Here is a 20,813-nt window from a genome sequence, read left to right as displayed (position 1 = left end):
GCGCGTTGTGGAACGGAGTTAATTGCTGTCGGGGGGACCGTAGAGCTGTGCGCTGCCAGGAAAGCTTAAAGCAGGTGACGCTGGCAGCCCCTTGCCCAGCCTCCAGCTGAAGAGAGCCGCCAGCCGGAGGGACCGGCCGTGCCACCGGCACCGCGCCGCGGCTCGTGCTGCGCCAGCGCGCCCAGGGCAGGGTCCGCCCCGCGTGACACATCCCACCGTCCCTCCGGGGGCGGGGCGAAGCGGCCTAAAGGACAGGCACGGCAGCCAATCAGAGCTGCCCGGCTCTCCGGGCGACTGCCAATGGGCTGCGAGGGCGGCCGGCCCGCCCGTAGAGCCTTCCGGCGGCGGCGGCCAATCGGTGCAGGCGGGCGGGAGCTCGGTGTGTGCGGGTCAGCTCGGTGTGTCCGGTCACCTCCGCGCCGCGAAGGTGCGGGCGGGCCGCGGGCCCGGCGGGTGCAGCGGGGCCCTCCCGGCCCTGCCCTCCCGCCCTCGGGCGCGGGGAGCAACGGGGCACCGGCCTCTGGGGCCGTTCTCCCCCACAGCGTTGGGGCCCTGTGCCGCCTGTTGCACAAGGGCTGACGGAGCCCCGCGGTGTCGGAGCGGGCCTGGCTGGGGGGGAACGGGCCGTGGGGGCAGCTCTGCTCCGCAGGGCTGAGCGAAACGGGGAGTCTGTGCCTGGGGCTGTCTCCCTGTGAACGGGGAGCCGGCGGGCTCCAGCCGGCAGCCCCGTGCCCGTTGGGCTGGAGCCGCAGAGCGGGCAGGGCTGGGCAGGGGGCAGGAAGCAATCCGTCACACCCCATAAGGTCCTCTCCTGGCGGGGGGCGGGATCGGGGCGCTGCTGCAGGGGAACCAGCCGTGGGGTGCACCCGCCCCACCAACCACTCTTCCCACAGATGGCCCAGAGGCTGGCGCTCCAGCGGCTGCTGGCGCTCCCCACGCGGGGGCCCCTGCCATCCCACGGCAGGGCCTTTGGCACCTCAGCCGGCCGCAGGAACACTTTCAACGTGCAGGATGGCAGCGACTTCCAGGACCGGGTGGTGAACAGCCCCAAGCCCGTTGTGGTGGACTTCCATGCGCAGTAAGTTCCACTCGTGGCTCTTGCACCCCTCTCCACCACCACCCGTGCAGGTGTGTCCCTGTGACTTTCCTGATGTGGTGGCACTCCGGGCTCACCATGGAGGAGCATGCCTGAGGGCTTCCCAAGCTGTGGAGTCCAGTGTTAAAAGATGCTTCTGTTCGTCAGGCTCAGTCCATGAAGATTCCCCTCACAGCTACAGCCTGCAGCAGTGTCAAGCAGTGCCAGGAAGGCGTTCCCCAGGGTGGCACAGCTGCACCTTCCAGGTGTCACCCCAGCCCCAGTATTGCATCATCCTACAAAAGATTCCTCAGGAAAAAGCTCTGATATCTGCCCTATTTGGCTTCATGGATGCAATGTCCTCAGGGAGCTCTGCACTTGCTATGCCTCACCATTGTCATGGTGTATCATTCCATGTTTCTTAAAGATGCATGGTTTTGAGGCTCTTTATAGCAAATGTTTTTATGTGTTAATAACAGCCATGTGACACCAATGACAGCATTTGTCATCAATAAAAATGCTGTGATCCACCTGCCAGTAAAACTATTCCTAGATGCTATCTGCTCTATTAACAATTGTCTTAACTGATTAACAATATTAACTGACTATCTTTGAGTTTTTCACGTATTTTCATAGTCCTCCAGTTACTGTTACGTGAGCCTGTTACACCTGATTTGGTGCAAAGAGAACACAAAACAGCCAAAAAACTTCTGCTCTAAATAAACCAAGTGACAGAGCACAGTGAGCACTAGTTGGGATCATCCAGGGAGGAGAGGACAATTAAGTGAAGCCTGAAGCTGGATGCAGAGCTTCCTTAACCTTTGACAGCTCCTTTGTGAGAGAAGTGTTTTTCTAAGCCGTGGTTCAGGAATTGTATTTCCAGGCTGGCTCTTGAGTGGAACAGCAGTGGTGGCAAAGGCACTGGTGTTCCAGCATGCCTTCCATGGCTGAAACTGCCTCTCCTGATGTGCCCTCTCTTTTCCTGCTCCATCAGGTGGTGTGGTCCCTGCAAGATCCTCGGGCCCAGGTTAGAGAAGCTGGTGGCCAAGCAGGAGGGGAAGGTGCTGATGGCCAAGGTGGACATTGATGATCACACAGACCTCGCCATCGAGTACGAGGTAGGAGGTGGAAGAGCACGGACTTTGTTTGGCTGGCAGTGCAGAGGTGCCTCCCTAAGGAGAACTGTGCCTGCACAGCAGCAGCACTGGAGGGGAGGGGAAGCCCAGAGCCTACAGGTTCCTGATCCATTGGGTCACTTGTCAGTAGGTGGATTTTGCTGCTTGGCTCTGCTCCAGCTCTGCTGGTCGTGCCCAGCATCCCCACCTCTGATTCTGCAGGGAGGTGTCTCTAGGCCTTGCATGTGGCTGTGAGGGTAAGCACTTCCCTGTGAGTGTAAACACTCCTCGAGGAGCCTGGAGTACATATGGCATTTTGCTGCCAGCTGGGGTGCTCAGGTGCCGGGCAAGATCGTGAAGTTACAAACCCCACTCTGCTGTGCTGCTGAACATTTTTCTTTGTGCAGCCAGCCTGTCCTCTTTCCCTTCCTTGTTCAGGATCTCGAGCTGGGTCATAACGTCCCCATCCTTAAGCTGCAGCACAAGGAGACACAGTGAATTTTGTTTGGACAGGTAGAAGCCAGGTCAGAAAAAATAACAGGAGCACACATCCTGCTCTTGAAAGGGGAGGACCTTGGTGCTTACAGTAGTGTGTGACATTACTGCTGGGTGTGTTCCCTGTACTGCCTTTCTCCCAGGAAGAAGCAGAATGACTGGAGAAGGCCATGGCTTTAGTTTACATGATTCATTTATTTGTCCCCTCTGACAGTAGTTAGGTAGTTTAAGAAACACAAAAGCCCCTCTGAGGGCCGTGCTTGCCTCTGTTGTCTCTCCTTGCAAACAACCACTCTGCCCATGGAGTTTGGGCATCCTGCTGTTATGTTTTACAGGGGAAAAACATGCCTCATTTTCACTTGGGTATCATGCAGATGGATCTGCTCCCCCTCTGCAGATGAAGTCCTGCTGCCAGGGTGACAACTAGCTCAGCAAGCTCCTCAAACCGCCCTGAAAAGTGTGAACTATCTCCTGAGCAAGCTGTCAATTTATTGAGCCTGGAGAAGATGCCGTTCCTGCACCCTGCTGAGCCAGAAGCAGACGGAAGCGGGAACAGCTTGTTCCCTCCCACTCTTTCCCCAGGGAGACCTTTCTGCTGTGCTGTGGTGGAGTGCCCACACAGCTGGTGGCCACAGTCATGATTTGCAGTTCCCACAAGCTCAGCATGAGAGCCTCCAGGGTGGAGGCGTGCTGGCAGATGCACCCCAGGCCAAGGAAGATGGCTGCTGGCTCCTGAGCAGGGCTGGCTGCTGCAAACCCAAAACCCTGCATAGCTCAGAGGGTGCTGGTGAGAAGTTGAAGAGGATGAGGTGTTTTTAGTGATGATCTGAAAGTGTGTAAATCCTAATAGATGCAGGGAAAGCTCTGGTAGCAATCAGAGCTAAGGAGAAGAGAATAGAGATTATTAGCTCAACTCATGTATTGTTCCAAACCTTCCAGTAGATAGAATGAGCTGAGATTACAAGAGTATAATCTCAGATGAGTGGAAAACGACAAGCAGGGTGTGTGCATGCAGAGAAAGGTCGGTGAAAAGAGGCTGAAAGTCCCAAGTTGTGCAGCTTCGATAATGTGCTGGGTGTCCTCTCCCTACGGGTGCTGAGAGAGCTCTGCCTGCTGTGTGTGTTTGTGTGCAGGTAGGACTGAGGCTGCAGGGAAGGGTCAGCTTCTAGCAGTTCATTCAGGAACCTTATTTACAAACATGGTGGAGTTTTTGTTTTGCAAGAAGCCCTCCTCCGCTTTTGGAGTGATGTGTGTGTCTTGTCTTGGCCATTATCCCCGTGGCTAAAACACTGTCCTTAGACTGTCTGCATGTACCATAGCTGCACACAGGTAGGGGGAATGGGAGAATTTTGTGCTCAGATCTTCAAAGTTTGGAGCATCCTTTCTGAGGCAGAAGTTTTGTTCATGTGCTGAGCATGTGCTTGGTGTTGCTTCATCTTCTGGGATGTTACCATGTAAGGAGAAATGTAAGGGCTGATGGGAAGGCACTAAGCTGAGATCAAAGAGAGACCAGAGTGTTTGTGAGAGATCAGGAAAACCACAGGTGGTGTTTAGAGGGAAGCAGAAAACATTTGTTTTAAAGTCATTCTTTAGGGAATCAGATGTCTGCGCGCTGAGGAAGTCTTTGTTTGGGGTTTTCAGTGCCCATGCCACCCCCAAAACTCCTTCACTAGCTGCCAGGAAGTCTCACTCCATCCATGTTTATTCCCCTGCCCCCGCACACACGCACCCCCAGCTTGCTGCCTGCTTGCACAATGTCCTCTTGAGCAGCCTCCTGGGTGCAGAGGGAGGCAGTGGGAGGGGGAGGCCCCCTGGAAGAGCTGAGGAATGCTGGCACATTCCTTTATACAAGCCCTTGGCTCTTGGCCATCCCAGCTTAGCACAAAGCACGGATGCATTTCCTGCAACTAGGAATGTCCCCTGTGCCCTTCCCTGTCCGGTTATACCCAGCACAAAAGTGATTTCTCTGGGGACTCCCTGTTTTATCAAATACCTTTCATCTCTGGTTGTGGCCTTTCTCCACTGCTCCAGCCAGATCCTGACCTCTCACCCCAAGAGCAGAAAGGGAGAAGAAATACTTTTGTTTATCTGCAGTCTCTTAAAATTCTTCAGATTCATCTCTTGCCTGAGCCAGTTGCCTCTGTGTGTGGTGACCAGGAAAGGGCAGCCCCTTCTGTAGCCACTGTGGGTGGGCAGCTCAGGAGGGCCACTGGGTACAGAGGTGGTCATTCATCAGTGGAGCTCCATCCTGTTACCTCCTCACTCAGAGGCCTGGGTGAAATACTTCCCCCTGCTCTGTTATGTGGCATCTGAGCTTGTATAAAAGTTTCAGATGGGGGAGAATTCCCTTGGTATGGGTGTTGCCACAAATAACCTGGATGGGCATGTTTGTTTATTTATCTGTGGTCAACACTAATCAAAAGCAGACTGATTTTTTCTATAGAAATGCTCTTCAGGGAGGAATAAAGTTTGTTTAGGTTCAGTGCAGATGGGACTCAAAAAAAGAAAAAGTGCCCTCAACTTTGCATTCTAGAAATTCCCATGATATTTGCTTCTCAACCAGCAAAACAAAGTACATGCTCCATTAATAGGCTGCCCTTACTGCAGCTGGCAGGAAGGAAGCTGACAAAAACATCGTGTTTTCTGAGCAGAGGAATGTTGCTCTGTGCCCTCAGTTCTCATCTGGCTCTGCAGCACCAGCCCCAGACCTTCCACTCTTTCTTTGGATTTGCTCACCTGCACAAAGAGGGAAGGAGACAGAGGAATCAAGGCCATGTGAAACTGGTGGGTGCGCTGGTCAGCCTGCAGGGCCTGGCAACGTGGTGTTGGCTGCTTCTCACTAGAGCTTCCAGGAGTTGCCTGTTCCTCACCCCAGCCCTTACAGGGGCCAGCTCTTGTTTTTTTGGATAGGACTGGAGCAACTCTGCTGGATATTAACCCACTGTGCAAACCAGAGGGAGGCTCAGTGGAGGTTTGCCTTCTCAGGGACAGAGCAGCTGAGTGCAGTGCATCTTTTCTCTCTCACAAAATCACAAGGGAACATGTTGGCACCATGGGCGGTGCTGGGGCCCAAGCCCTCTGGATCTGCTCCCTGCAGTCACTAGGAGGAGCTGAAGATTGTGCATTGAGCAGCCTCGATGCTCCCATCCCTTCAGATGAGGCTGCGCAAGCCCTGAAGGACACTGTGGGGAGCCACGCTGGACTGCCCAGCTGGGACCGGGTGGGAAGGGAAGACAAAATGTCCCTTTCATCTCAGGCTCCCACTGGGAGAAAAGCCAGCCCTCTGATGGGTTTCCAGAGGGATTTACAGATCTTTGTTGGCAGCAGGGCTGGCAGTGCACACAGGAAGGCCCTGCAGGCTGGAGAAGAGTCAGCGGGCAAGATAAGGACAGGATGTGTTTTGGGGGGAAAACCTTGCAGAGATAAGCTGTGGGGTCAGAAATGTGATCAGATCTTCCATTGCTGTAGCTCTCCGAGCTCTGGTTGTTCCTTCTTTCAGTCATGTCCCTGGGGTTTCTGCTGTCACCAGTCAACCAGCAAGTCCCTGGGGAATGTTGTCATTTCCAACACTGTTCTCGTGGATAATTCCCAGCAAACTTTGTTCTGAGTTAAAAAAGCAGCGCCCAGAGCAGCACAGCTGCCTGCTAGCTCTGGTCAGAGGGACTTTTTCACTTCTTACCTAATCATCAGGGATCTGCACTGAATGACCACTGGTTTGTGACCAGTTAAATAACTGAAAACAGAACTGGGGAAAGGAAGAAGGCTTGGAGGGGATTGTCGTTTCCATAATATGAGCAGGAAATCTGCCTGTGCAGTGGTGGGGTGGGTTAGGGTTAGAGCTCCAGTCCTGTCTGGAGAAGAACACGGGTCCAGTCTCATGCTACTCTGGCCATAAAATGTCCAAAGGTCATTATGTCTGAGATGTGTCCTAGGTGTGTTTGTTTATGAGAGGACAAAAGGGAAGGAGGAGAAGAAGATTTTTACTGGAGATTGTTTTTGTATGAGTTGTGGTTTTGTCTTTAAACATTTGGGTCTTATTTAAACTCAGAAAGCAGCTCAGCCTTATCTCCAGTAGAGTGGTGTAAGTCAGTGCAGAGAGGGGGAACATGGAGCTCAGCTGGCCTGTTTTGTGAGTGGACATCTTACCCTAGAGCAGTGTGTGCTCAGCTCCCTTGTAGCCACTTCCTTAGACTTCACTGGGAGACCAGGGGCAGGTGGCTTCCTGCAGGCTTTGCTCACCTGTCTCCCTGTTTCTCTTGCTTCAGGTGTCAGCAGTGCCAACTGTGCTGGCTATGAAGAACGGAGACGTTGTGGATAAATTTGTGGGCATAAAGGACGAGGATCAGCTGGAGGCGTTCCTCAAGAAACTCATTGGAGCCTGAAGTAAAAGGGTGGCTGTACCCCTGCCTCTGGACACGTCCATGTTGTGCATTCCTTGCCTGGGAGGGCTGTGGGCAGGTCAATTGCCTGCCCTGTACAACCCGGGGGTTTCTTCTGTTTTGGTGTTTTTAGGAGATGGAAAATGTTGTAACCCTTCCCTCCTTCTCCCCCTTCTCATGAGCAGCAGTAGTTGCAAAGGGCTGCTTATTCTCAAAACGGGGAATGTGGCTGGAATTAGGAGCCTGTGTTTATCAGCCAAGAGCTGACGTGCAGAGCTGCTGCTGCTGCTGAGTTAAGAGGAGGAATGTTTTTGTCTTTGCCTCACATCTGATAGCCCAGAGCAGAGGGCAGCTGCTCCCTGCAGGATGATGGTACATACCTGCCCTGGGTGGGATCGTTTAAAGCTGAGAATGCCTCTGCCTTGTCTGTGAAACCTGTCTTTTTCTTCCTCTGTCCTTGTGTTGATGGGACAGGTACAACTTCTCCACAAATCCATGGGCTCCCACCATAATTTAGTAAGAGAAAATAGGGAGAAGTATTTTATAGATCTCCTTTTGTTTGTCTGCAGCAGTAGAGAACTTTTATCAGTCACTGCTGTCTAGCCAGGAGAATAAAACTCAGTTCTCACAAATCTGTCTGTCCAGAGAGGTGAGTTGGGAGTATCAGCAGCACAGTTTCTAATGATGAGTTGTGAAAGTGCAGGTTATGACTTGATCCCTACTAAAAGGTAATGTGCTGAAAACAAAATAGGGTATTCCTTCCATGGGACTGCCTATTCCTGCCATGGGACTACAGTGCTGCCTGTAGGACCCCCTTTGTGTGCTGCTGGATGCAGGGGGCCAGAGGGGGGACTCACCTCTCACACACAGATGAACAGCTGCTCATTGCACACAGGGAACCTGAGCTGTGCTCCCTCCCTGTCTGTGGAGCTGAGCACCTCCCTCCCCCTGTCGTGAATAATTCAATGTGGCCACACGGGTGAGCCCTGCCAGAAGGCAGCCTTTTGACTTCAGTTGCCCTGACCTTTGGACTAAGGGTACCAGCCGTGGGCTTCTATCTGAGCAGCCTTCAGCCCTTCTAACCTCTTCCTCCTCCTCCTCACGTACACCTGTTTCCTGTCAACCTGGCTTCTGAGTGCTCCCAGCCTCCTCCTGAGCTTGCAGGCAGAGCACAGCACCAGCACTGATGATTACTGTACTGTTTAATTCCAGCTTGCTTATCTAAGCTGCATGAGAACATTGTAAATGCTTAATAACTATGTACAAGCTTACTTTTTTTTTTTTTTTTTTTTTTTTTTTTTTTTTTACCACAGCTTCTGTTTCCTTCAGTCAGTCTTAAATCTGCTTTGGCATTGCTCCATTTTACCTCCCTGGTATATGAGCAGCCAGGTAATTTTTTTTCTGCACCTCTGCAGTAACAATTTATGACTTTTGAAGGAACCGGGGGAGTGGTGATCCAAGTCCTGCTGCAACTGCAGTGCAGCTGGCTGGCATCACTGCTCCCACCTGCTTCTGTCCCCCTGGAGCCAGGGCCACAGCACAAGGTGGTACTGGTCTCTTGAGGTGGGTGCCTCCCACTGGGGCTGGGCTGACCTCACCCCTGGCACGCTACTAGAGGTGATGTCACTTGAATGTAATCTGGTAAAGAACTGTTGGTCAGTTACAATCAATAAAAACTGGCATTTCATTTTATTCCAGAGATCACAGCAGCTGTGCTGCTCCTGACCTCCTCGGGTTTCAGGCTGGGCAATTTCCCCTGCAGTTTCAGTGTTCCTGCTCAGTAAACACTTCTAGTAAAGACTCTCCATTTTCCTGCACAAGCAGGAAAAATAGGGGAACAGCGTCACATACCCAACAATAATGAACTTTCTTGCCTTACCATCCTACAGAACAGGAAAAAACACAGTGACTTTGCATTGTGTGATTAAGAGGCAGTATAAAATAGTTATTTTATTGCTTCCTTCTAAGGAAAAGCAAAGCTAAAGTGTCACTCAGCTGTTAAATTGCCAGCACATTTTAGGGTGCATTATGGGAAAGCCACAACTGTTTCTTTGAGATAAATGCTGAAGACCCACATACTTGATGCCTTGTGGGAATCCTTCAGAACAGTGTAACAGGTGACAGTAGGAGGAAGGGTTTGGGGACAGCTTGAGATTCCTCAAGTAGCCTGCAAGGTTTCTAGCACAGGACAGGACTCAGAGCCGAAGGATATTTTCTTTGCCAGGTTTTTAATTCAGCTCCCTCTTTGCCAACTGCTGGAGAAGGCTTCAGGGATTCCCACAGCGGTGTTAGTAACAGGAGGTGCAAGCAGGAAGCAGTGCCAGCAGTGTATTTATGCAGTGGTTAAAGAGGGGCTGCACAGCAATTTTCATGGCACCTGAATGTGATGTTGGCCTTTTCCAATTGAAGGGAGCTGAAGCACTGGGTAATTCCTCAGCAGTAGTTGTTTTTTCCATGTCAGCTGGGAAAATGTTTCTCCAGTGAGGATGAAGTTTGTTTTCCCTTTTGGAGTTAAGCACTTTGAATCCTCCTCTGATCTGTCAAGCATTTGCTCTCTCCTACCCAAGCCTGTCTATTTAACAGCAGCTTTCTCAGCTCTTAATGTTCCTCGTTTCTATTTTAAGAGTACATGGCAATCAGTGCCTTCCCAAGGGGAGCAACACTCAGCTAAGCCCACGTCTCTTCCCCATGCATGTTTTGAAGCCAACGCCAAGGGTCAGGCACACTGCCTCTGTCCTCACAGCCTTGTCCAAGGCGCCTGATTCCAGGCAAGCAGAGGTTTTCCATTCATTTCTGTTGGCTTTACACTTTGTATCAAGCCCTAACACAGCTGCTCCTTTCCCCAAGATGTTTGTGCCTGCCTGCTGAACTCCGAGTTCATCTCCAGCTGCTCTGGCTCAGTGAATATCTGCAAGGAGGGAGGGAGAGCTTTGCTGTCTTCTCTGCTAGAGGTGCTGTGCCAAGACCAGCTTCAAGGCCTGGTAGAGGATGGAAAACTCAGGTTGCTTGGCCTGCAGCACACAATGGGCTGTGTATATATGGTCCTCTGAAGGGGATAGTCTGGGCCAGTTTGTTTCCAGTGAGGTCTGACCTTGGCAGCCTCACTAGTAAATCCCTTGCTCTATCAACAAATAAGATTCCTCCTGTGCAAAGAAGAAAACAAAGACCAGCTCCATGTCAACAGGGAAATGGCCCCCACTGACACTGCCTTAGGCAGGGCCTTTCACCAGCCCAGCCAGGCTGTTGGCCCAAACAGTTTGTTAATCACTCTGAGCTTCCCCTCACACACCTCATTTTTCTCATCCAAGTAATTATAGGATTGAGACAGAATCAGCAGTTAAATTCTCCAGCCCTGCAAGGCTGTTAGCAGCAATGTTAAGCTCTGTGTTGTTCAGAGCTTAAATGGTGGCAGGTGTTTGCTGTGACTTTCCTGCAAGTTAAAGAATAACAGCAGCTGCAATAGTCTAGTCAATAAAAAGATAAGATAAAGCTACCATAGGCTTAATTTCCAAGCCAAAACCAGCCTGGATCACCTGTTACACAGTCTCTTGTCCTCCTTACCTGCCCCTGCAACACACCCAGGCTCAAGCTGTGGTTTAACCCCAGCTGACAACTAAGTACCAGGCAGCTGCTTACTCACACCTCTCCTGATAGGATGGGAAGGAGAATCGGGGGGAAAAAGGCAAAACCAAAAGTTGAGACAGGAACAGTTTAATAATTTGAATAAAGTAAAATGTAAGAATTACGTAAAAATACTTGTAATGAAAAGGGAAACTACAAAAAGAAAGAAAACACAAGAGAAACAAGTGATGCACAATATAATTTCTCACCATTTGGCTGATTGATGCCCAGCCTGTTCAGTGACTGGCTCCTTCCAGATAACTCCACCAGTTTATATACTAGAGATGATGTCCTATGGCATGGAATATCCCTTTGGCCAGTTCGGATCAGCTCTATTGGCCACGCTTCTTCTCAGCTTCTTGTGTAGCTCCTCACTGGCAGAGCATAGGGAACTGAAAAGTCCTTGCTTTAAAGTAAGCTCTGCTTAGAAAGAAGTAGAGCATTGGTATGTTATCAGTATTATTCTCATACTGAATCCAACACACAGCACTGCACTGGCTGCTAGGAAGAAAATTCACTCTGTCCCAGTCTAAATCAGGACACTGTCCATCACCACGTAGGGGTGGTGTTCTGCCATGTCCTGTTTTTTTCAAGGATGTGGGGTACCTGTGTGAGCTTTGTGGTTTCTCTGCCTCAGCAGCTCTGTAACTTTGGCAACAGTTTTCCCCTTAAAACCTTTTGTAGGCAAAAACCAAAGACTTCAACTCTCAGGAAAGTGGTAGTTCCAGGCTAGATGCAGTCTGGAGGCAGAGGCTGTGCTGAGCATGCCTGGTTGCTTTCTCTCTTTGTGCATTCTACCAGCCAGGGAAGGATGGAGGCAGGAACAGCAGGGGAAACCCTGAATGTCTTAGACCAGAGGAGCCAAATGGGTGAAAACAAGAGGCCTACAGGGATAGATTGAAAATGGGTCTACCCATATCCCAGTGGGAATGGAGTGAGGGGAAACCCTGTGGCTGCCTTCCTGGTGGCAAAGGGTCCCTTGCCCAAGGGTGGGAAGTGAGACAGGGAAACAGCCTACAAAGGAGAGGCCAGAGGGGGACATTGGAGCTGCTCGTGTCCTGAGGGTGGAGGACAGCTGGAAGCTGCAGGCGACAGGGCAGCACCCAACTTCCCACCTCACATTGACTTCCTAGGCTCTCATGATCCAAAAGTCACAATAAAAATGCACTAAAATGGATGGGTTCTCCCCATGGCCTGCATGAAATAAGGTAGGTCCCTACAGGTGTATGTGTATATACATACATGTTTATCTACTCCCATACTCTGGTTGTCTGTTGTGAAGAGTGCCAGGAGTTTTTGTGACTCACAGATGTGCCCAGCAGCTGCAGCTGTTGACAGAAAAGGACAGGGGCCAGCCTGCTCCCACCCAAGGCAAGGCTGAGCTCCCTGTACCTTTCTGAGCCCCTCCATGCTTCTTTCACTCTGCTGCTAAAGGCACTCTGGCTCAATCTCTCTTACGAGTGGACAAGTGGTTGAGCAACTTCCTGAAAAACAGGAAATTTTTGCAGTGAGAGTCCTCAGAAACACTGACTTCAAGTCATCCAGGGGGTACAACATGCCTCAGAGATTTCGGTGTTTTCCAGAGATGGTGACCTCTGGTCACCCGCGTGGCTGCAGCTCCTCCATGGCAGCCCCACACAGCTGTCAGTGAGAGGGTGTTTGTCCCGGCAGGCTCTGCACATGGAGCTCCATGGCCTTGGGAAGGAGAGGAGCTGTGCCCCGGGGCTGCTGTCTTGCTCCATGGTGAGGCAATAACGCTTCCCCGCAGGCAGCGCCCGTAGCCGCGGGCTCCTTTCCCTGCAGGTGGCTTTACCCACAGGGCCATGGCACAGGCAGCAGCAGGTAACAAACCCAGCCCTGACTCTGGCTGTCACAGCAGACGGGATGGAGAAGGAGTGATGCAAGCTCCAGCATGCCCGCTGGTATTTATATAACATGGTTTTGCTTTAATCCAGCTTTTTAAGTAAACTGTCAAAGCCCTTTCTGTTCACTTGTTCATTAGGAACCTTTTTCTTTCTTTTTTTTTTGACTGCAAGTTTCATCTTTCAAAGCTTGGCTAGTTTTGAGTGATGCCGAAAAACCTCATTTACAGTAGCTTTTTGTTCTGTGCTGGTATTGTTCAGGCAGAAGTGGTTGTTTTCTTTTTGTCCTGGCATAGCTCAGAAGTGACTGCATAGTCTGAGCTCAAACTTTCTAAAAATACTTACCCGTGAGGAGAGATCCAGCATGGCACTGTTCAGACCCAGAGATTAACGCCTTGGAAAGGTGCAGTGGTCAGAAAAGGAAGCCAGTGGCAGTCTCCTGCCAACTCCGGTCACCGTAAGCCCTGGAGCTTCAACACATGGCAGGCAGAGAGGATCTGCAGAGGGCTGTGGATCTCTGAGGCACCAGGGAAATCCACCCAGTGCCTGCAGAACCAGCCCAAGGGAAATACTTTCTGAGGAGAGGCTATAGGGTGACTCAGAAGCCATAAAGAGAAGCACTTCTTGCTGTTTGGAGAAGCAAGGCTGAACAATGAGCCAGAGGTTGGTCTTCATAATCACATCCTCCTGTTGGAGCGTGAGATGGCTCTGGGGGAAGGGAGGATGACAGGCACTGAACAGAACAGAGATCAGACATATGACAAATTGCAGGAAAGCATGTGGGAGCTCCTTTTTGTCCTACCACTGGCTGATTGCAGGAAGCTTCCCAGGTGACAGCTTTAGCAGCTGCTGGGACAGGAGACCTTATTGTTCAGCACTTGTGTTTATGGCTATGCCAGTTTTTGGCAGGAAGCTACAAGAAAAAAAACCCACATTCTTCCTTCTTGCTTGCCAGGTCTGTTCTCAAGGGGCTGATCCTTCAGCCTAAGCTATTCCAGCTCGCTACCTGAGGAGATCCAGCTTCCCCTTCCCAGCCAGGCAGGTCCCATGGGCTTCATCCTAAAATCCTGGCAAGAGCATGGAAACTTTTCACAGAGCTCAGGAAAGACTAAAAGTTGTTGCTATCACACCTACTACTGCATTTCTCATGCTAAACTGTGCGGTTGCCCAGCTCTCCAACCCCCTTGTACCTGTCTGAACCCTGTTTAGTTCTTGTTCCCCTTTCCCTGACCCTGGGATCAAGTTCTGTTCTCAGTTTTTTGGCAACTCTCAGGAGGAAGCACATCTGGGGTTTTCTTAATCTGTCTGGCATCGCACACGAAGGCAGAAGCTGGCAGCATCCTTGAGATGAAAGGATGCAGGAACGTGAAGGACCCGTCACTGCTGGTCTCATTGGAGCCTCCAGCACAGAAACTGGCACCATGTGGCCATGTCTGCAAGCAAACTCCTTAGGCTGCTGTCATCTCCCTGTTCTGCTGCTCCCCCACAATGCTGTGCCTCCCTGTGACACTGTGTCCAGCCTGTGGTGGCCAGCAGCACATGACTGACCCAAGGGCACTGTTCCCAGCCTCGTTTCTCCAGCTTGCAGCTGGGGTCATGATGCCTAAGTTCTGCCACTGTTACATCCCAAACCCTGTTTCCCTGCCTCCTTTTTCCTTCCCTCCCTGGGGTTTTATACTGAGGCCAGGAATGATGGTCACATCCCCTCCAAGGAATCAACAGGCTGTGGCATTTCCGTTGAGGGCGGAATCTGAGGCTGCTGGCAGCAAATCCCTCTGCCACGGAGCTGACGAGGCAAGGAGGCTGGTGTGTCACCGGCTCTGCTAAAGGGGTGTCAGCTGGGGTTTTCCAAGGACCAGGTGTGCCCACTGTGTATTCTCACCTGGAGAGCTCCTGGCTGCAGTTCAGCCCTGCCACGTTTGCCCATGCCTGTAATGTCCCAGGGTTTTGCAAGAGCGCCGGCAGCCCGCAGCGGGGGAGCTGCAGGGAAGGCACGGCGTTCGGGTGATTCAGCCGAGGAGCTTCTGTCAGCTGAGTCAGGCCTTATTCCAGCATCTCCCGGTCCTGCTGCAGGGGGCTGTGTCTGCAGATTGCAGGAGCCTCACAAACTGGGCCTCCCCAGCACTCCTGCCCCTTTTCCCCCCCAGCCCAGCATCCCAGCCAAAGCTGGCTCTGGCTGTGGCCGCTTCCTCTTTGCACAAACAGCTGCATCGTGTCAGCCCAGCGGGCTGCACTGCCCTGATAAATGACCCAGTTCCTGAGAGCAGGGATGGAGCTGCCAATGTACAGCTCCCTGCGCTGAGGGGAGAGCAGCAGATAGCCCAGCCATGCTTCTGGAACCTCACTGTCCTCATCTCATCTCATCTCATCTCATCTCATCTGTTTCCCGGTGCCTTCTCCTGCCACACGCACAGCAGCACAGGCAGTACCCAGGGTGTCTAAATCCATAAACCCTACTTTGCAGAGAGGTGAACGGCAGCACCGTTGGCACTTTGGAAAGCCATGGCCTTTGCCTTGGAAAGAATCTGCAGAGGCTGAGCACCTCATAAATGATGGTGTCCTCATAAAGATGGAGGAGGAGCGGCCTCAAGCCATCACTCACGGGCACCTATCAGCAGCCCAGGAGCTTGGGCTGGGGACACCAGAAGATGAAATGCTGCCCTACAGGGTGTTCTCTTGCCCTATTTCTGCACCAGCCTGAGCTGGCTGTCCTTTCGCACATCAGGGCAGGGGGATGGGACAGGAAGGCCCTCATTATCCAGGGCTTGCTAATTAGACGGGAATGTTATCTCCAGGCCAGATGTCAGCTCTGACCTCCCTCTAACCTTCTTCTAGAAATCAAAACAGACACAACTCTGTTTGTTTTAAAATAAGAAAAATAAGCCTTTGGGGTGAAGCAGGAAAACCTGGCCTTAGGGGTATGTCTGGGGAGGGAGGAGGGCACAGAACCAGATAAGCCTTGGTGAGGTTCTCCAGGCTGCCAAGCTGGGCAGGACTGGCCACCCTGGCCTGGGCAGAGCACAAGGTCCATGGCTCATGGTGGCTGTGCACGTATTTTGGGCCTTCTAACATGTGGTGCTGTGGTGCAGACACAGCTTCTTGTCCCAATACATCCCAGGGCATCCCAGCTGGATCCTGCAGATCCAGATGTGGAGCTGATAGGGAAGATCAGCTGAGTTTGTATTTCACCTCTCTGCCTTGCTTTTTGGTATTTACAAAAGGGTCTCAAAAGGAGATGTTGATCCCTGAAACAAATTCTGCCTTTCAAATCTGACCTGAATATCTTTTCCTCATGCCACCTTAGCAGTCCTTAAATTATTTCAGAATAAAGGGAGCTGGGTGACATAAACAGCTGGTGATTATTGCCCTTGACTTATAGTAAAACCTTGTTTTATTGCATTTCTGTAATAATTTTCTATAGCTGGGGAACAAACTTTGCCTGGCTCTGATCTGGGTCAGACCTTTGAGCACCTCACCCTCTGTTAGCCTAGATTTACATCTCCATTCCCCATAGCAAACTACATTGCTTCCTTTCCTCTTCTGTGTAAGACTACAGCTCCGGCCTGGAGATTAACACCAAGGAGTTCTTTACCCAACATTCTTTTCCTTCTGTGTCAGGCATCCAAGCACCCAGAGCTGCAGCACCAAAGCTCCTTATGACAGAGACTTGATGTAGTTCTTGCAGTAAAATGAGGAGTCGATGTGGCCAGCTAAAAACCAGCACCTCAGGGCTTTCTTCTGCTGCTGCTGCTGCCTCTGTAGCTTGGGGCAGTCACTGGCCCAGCCTTGGCTCTACCCTGCCCTGTCCACCAACACCACAGTACCAAGACTTATGAAGACACCAGAGGGATTGCTCATTTAGCCACAATCCCAGTATTTCAAAAGGCACTGCTGATTCACAGTTACACAACATTTTGCCTACCATACCCCAAGACAGCAAGCAGATAAAAGTTTTGAGGTGTCCCTTTTTCACTTGTCTCCTTCAAAAACACCTGTTGGCCCACCAGTAATGGGTGGTTTTTTTAATGCTTTGAAGGCTGTGCCTCATGGTCATGACATCACAGCAGTGGTGTGTTGCCCTCTGGCAACATCACCAGAGCAGAAAATGATTTCTGTTGTCTTCCAGACGTGGCTACTGACTGGTACACCCTGTCTCCCTGAGCTTCAGGGTTACTGAAGCAGAGTAATAGCTGAGAAATGAGTAATCAAGAAGCTACCTGACCAGATTTAAACCTGACTGTAAACATCTTCTCCAACAATAATGGGAAGGAGGATCTGTGCCTGCTAAGGTGCAGAGCTGCTGCAGGAGGACCATGCACAGACATCCCTGGGACTCAGTGTGGACGGCATTCACACAGCACACCTGCAGGAAAGCTCTGCTTACAAAAACCACCACAGCTCCAGGGCCTTGAGCGAATTTGCACCCATTTTTATGACCTAAACTCCTGAGTCAATATTTACCAAGAGGCAAATGCACAGCTGCCCTGTGATGCTGTGTACACACATGGACAAATGCTGGTGCTGTGCAGGCACACCCCAACACTCACACTCAAAGACTCGAGCTTCTACAAGCAGGCAGACTCGAGCTTCTACCTGCCCTCCCTCCTCAGGCTGCTTCAGGATGGTCCTGCACATTTGCAAGAGGGACACTGACAAACTGGAGCAGCTCCAGGGCAGAATTATGAAGCTGCCCAAGGGAGCTGGACCATCTGACACACGGGCAGAGTCTGAGGGAGCTGGGCTGGTTTGCAAAGGGACAAGAAAGCTCACAAGGGGGACTGTCTAACCACTGACTTCTACTATCCAAGTGGGGGTTATGTGGAAGGTAAAGCCACATTGCCAAATGTGCTCAGTGGAATGACAAGAGGGAAAAGATGGTGGATTTGCCATCCTCTGAGTTTTTCAAATCCCAGTTGCATATGGCCCTAAGCACCCTGATCTAACTTTAAGGCTGGTCCTCCTCCAAGCAGATGGTTGACCTGAAGATCTCCAAAATTACCTCTTATGCTAAATCATGTTGTGATTTTGGTAATGGGACATATTTGATAGTAGGCATTCTTTAATTCAGATACTGATTGCAACCACTTGCCTGTGGGATGCCATAAGAACACCTCTGACCAGCCACACAGCTGAATTCAATTAATTCAAAAGATCCCTGAAAAGGAGGCTTTCTGGCCTCTACTGAGCTTCAATTCCCTCATAGTTTCAGAGCAGTTTGTGGGTCTGGCTGCTCATGACTGTGCATTTTCAGCACCTCTGTAGCAGGCACGTAGTCAAATGTACCAAGAAAATTATCAAACTTGAAACGTCTGTCTTTCTTTTGATTCGGGGTTATTTCCAGCTGAATCAGCTGGCTGTCATCCGAGACTGGCAGTGGGAGTGTTAAGATCAGAGGAGGGAGGGGAATAACCCTCTTTCAGAGACTGCTCAGACTTGGGTTGGCTTTACACAGTCATCAAATCCCAACCCTGAACCTTGAGAGGGTGAGGAGAACATGATGTTCCACCTTTGCAGGTTAATGTAACCCATGTTGCTCATCCCAGGGCAAAGTGTGCACAGCTCATCTTTCTTGAGAAGAGAAGGCAGATAAAGAGTGACTGAGTGATAGGCTTAGGAGAGGGCATCATCTGAAATCTCCCATCTGTAGACCACTCCCACAGCTCCTGCCCCTCTCTTAAAATATGTGGTGTGAGATCTATAACAGCTCAGTAGGGAAGGTCATTACATCTGGCACTTCTGCAAATTGGGGTGACTGAGAACTGGTAAGTCCATGTAGGAGCATCTAGCCCAGGCATTTCTGCAAGTCAAATACAGCCCCAGTTACGAGAAGTGTACCATAGAGGAAGCTCTTAGTGCCTGTTTCATAATACAGAGATTAACTACCTCCTGCAGTGCTAAATATGACAGGTTTTGGTGAAGGCTGCTGAGGCCTGGCTTTGTCAGTGTGTGCTCTGCCCTCTGGAAAACCAGCCTTCCACAGCTCCCAGTGGCATGGCTAACCCTTGCCTCCTGCTCCTTCCCAAATCACACCAGTATTCACAGAGGGAGGTGGGTGCTCTAACATTCTATTTTATTTTCTTTTCCCCCTCCTGTTGGGAGAAATTGAGTCACACCACAGTGATGGCTATGCACTGGTAGAAGGCTAAAAAATAAAGTTACAGCCTGAATCCACACTCACCATACCCTCCTCCCATCCCAGGCAACATAGGCATTTGGCTTAACTTTTCATGTCCTTGGTTTAATGAACTTGTGTCAGGAATTTCATGTGCATAGCAACCTTATCTGATGACAGTGACATTTTCAGCATGTTTATGTTCAGTTTTATTTGCAAACCGTTTCCAGCATAGTTCAGCTGGGTGGATTGGACAGGGTTGAAATGTGTAAGAACCCAACACACATACTGGAAGCTCAGCCAAAGTTTCTGGGGGGCTCTTGAAGCACATCCATGGGCAAAAGGATCTGCAAATGAGTTTGTGCACCAGATTTTCCAGCTGCAGCCTTTCACACACTCCCTTGTGTCCAACAAGCAATGCTGGGGGGGCCATGGGGAGGGTTGTTTGTTTTTTCTTTTTTCTTTCTTTTTTCTCTTTTTTCTTCCGGTTCTCAGTACTGTCACAACCAGATGAGAATATGTTTCCCACGTCGGCTGTGGGGGCACTCTCCAACCTCCCGAATACCCACGATATTACAAAAGTAGACGTCTCTGCTTCTCCACAGCTCCAGCTAGTAGGAGGTATGGGGAGAAGGGGAGGGCAGCCGAGGCGTTTTGTAGTTTGAGATTTGAACAGCTGGATTCAGCAAGGGTTCCCAGGGTTTTTCCCGGGAACGAGGTCAGCGGCTTGGGCAGGCAGATAGCCTGGGAGCAAACATCAGGAGTGCCCCTGGAGGCTCCACCTCCGCAGCTCTGCCCCGACTGGAGCGCTCTTGCCCTTATAAGGCTGCGATTGTCACAAGGAAAAAAAGCCATAAATAGTTGTGTGATTGTTACCTGCTTCGCTCTTCCCAAGTCAGGCTCTTCCTGCCTGCAGCTTCCAGAGCTCCCCTCCCCACTCCAGCTCCAGAAAGGCGGTGTTTCCCATGTCTCTCATGTGGATGTGCAAGTCCAGGTCATGTCATCCACTTTCTCCAGGTGCTCTGCCCTGCACGACTCCTTGCCTTGGCTTTTGTAGAAAGTCTCCTCCTGGGCCTGGGACTGTTCAATTGTTTTACAAAGTGCTGCAGACGAGGGACTGTGGTCCACCCATCTGTCTTTCTCCAGCAGCTCATGGGCCAAAAGTTTCCTTGGTTTGAAGGGTGTCACTTTCCTTCTTCAGTCTTGGGTGTATGAACAGGGTATGGTGTTGGAGGAGAACACAAAACAGTAAATCAGGGCAAAATAAGACACTTAGCAAAAATGGCAAGCTGCCCTATGTTTCTGTTTGTTTCTTTTCCAGAGTGTGGGATTCATACCTAAATGCAGAGAAGACCTTGATATCTCCTGGAAGGAGATCATGATGAGTAAGACACTGTGGGCTGAGCAGCAGTAAAGTCTTAGACTACCAATCAGGAGACCTGGTGTCAGACAATTATTTGCCTGTTTCCTGATGTGGTTGAGTTTTATCCCTTCCCCCCTTCTCAATTTTTCTCTAAGTAATGAAGCAATTCATTGTCAGTGCATATTTTAAACACTGACTCTCTTGGTTCCTGTCTTAGACCCAGCACACGCTTCTCAAAAGTTTCCTGTGGGCCCCAAGTAGAGCATTTAAACATTTTCCATGTACGTGCAGGAGCTCTGTGCTGCCATGGGGTCCTCAGCTCCCTCCTGCCTGGTCACTCAGGGTAGGACCTGTACACACTGCCTGCCCGAGACCTGCTGCAGGCACGGAGGCCACACCCAGCCTTCCTTCACTTCTCATCGTGCTCTCACACTGAGCTTTCCTGGTCTGTCTGAGCTTTAAAGCTCTTTGGGGAAAGCAGCAAGAGCTGATCTTGAATTCAGAATCAGTCCCTGCTGCAATACAGGGAGAAGGGAAGAGTGGTTTGATGTGCAGCAATAAAGGTCGGAATGCCTATCTTCCCTAGGTTATCTGCAGTCTCTTCCAGGGAAGAGAGGCAAGTTCCTAATAAGAACTGCTGTGCTTGGGAAGCTGCCACCAAGAATTATGAGTACCCCCCTGACAGTCTTTTCCAGGTCTGCTGGCAGGATGGGATACGCAGCCTCCTTTGGGAATGTAGGCAGAGCTACTATTTCCCCAGTTCCACAGAAATGTTACTCCCCTGCTTTCTG

The 20,813-nt window shown here is 50.8% G+C and overlaps 1 protein-coding gene across 1 annotated transcript; it reads left to right on the top strand.

Moving 5' to 3' along the window:
* Positions 1-350: 350 nt before the first annotated feature.
* Positions 351-7,696, top strand: TXN2 (thioredoxin 2). The gene is made up of 4 exons (XM_063154427.1): positions 351-427; positions 894-1,078; positions 2,070-2,193; positions 6,951-7,696. The coding sequence occupies exons 2-4, from the start codon at positions 894-896 to the stop codon at positions 7,065-7,067; spliced, it is 426 nt and encodes a 141-aa protein (XP_063010497.1). The 5' UTR covers positions 351-427; the 3' UTR covers positions 7,068-7,696.
* Positions 7,697-20,813: the final 13,117 nt, after the last annotated feature.

The sequence above is a fragment of the Melospiza melodia genome, chromosome 4 (assembly GCF_035770615.1).
Source record: "Melospiza melodia melodia isolate bMelMel2 chromosome 4, bMelMel2.pri, whole genome shotgun sequence".
NCBI lineage: Eukaryota > Metazoa > Chordata > Aves > Passeriformes > Passerellidae > Melospiza > Melospiza melodia.
This window is presented reverse-complemented; position numbering and strand designations above follow the sequence as displayed.

Excerpts from the sequence above, each read along its gene's own strand:
- TXN2 (XM_063154427.1), top strand. The coding sequence starts at position 894 with ATGGCCCAGAGGCTGGCGCTCCAGCGGCTGCTGGCGCTCCCCACGCGG. Across the intron at positions 1,079-2,069 it reads GTGGTGGACTTCCATGCGCA|GTGGTGTGGTCCCTGCAAGA; the intron begins GTAAGTTCCACT and ends CTGCTCCATCAG. Across the intron at positions 2,194-6,950 it reads ACCTCGCCATCGAGTACGAG|GTGTCAGCAGTGCCAACTGT; the intron begins GTAGGAGGTGGA and ends CTCTTGCTTCAG.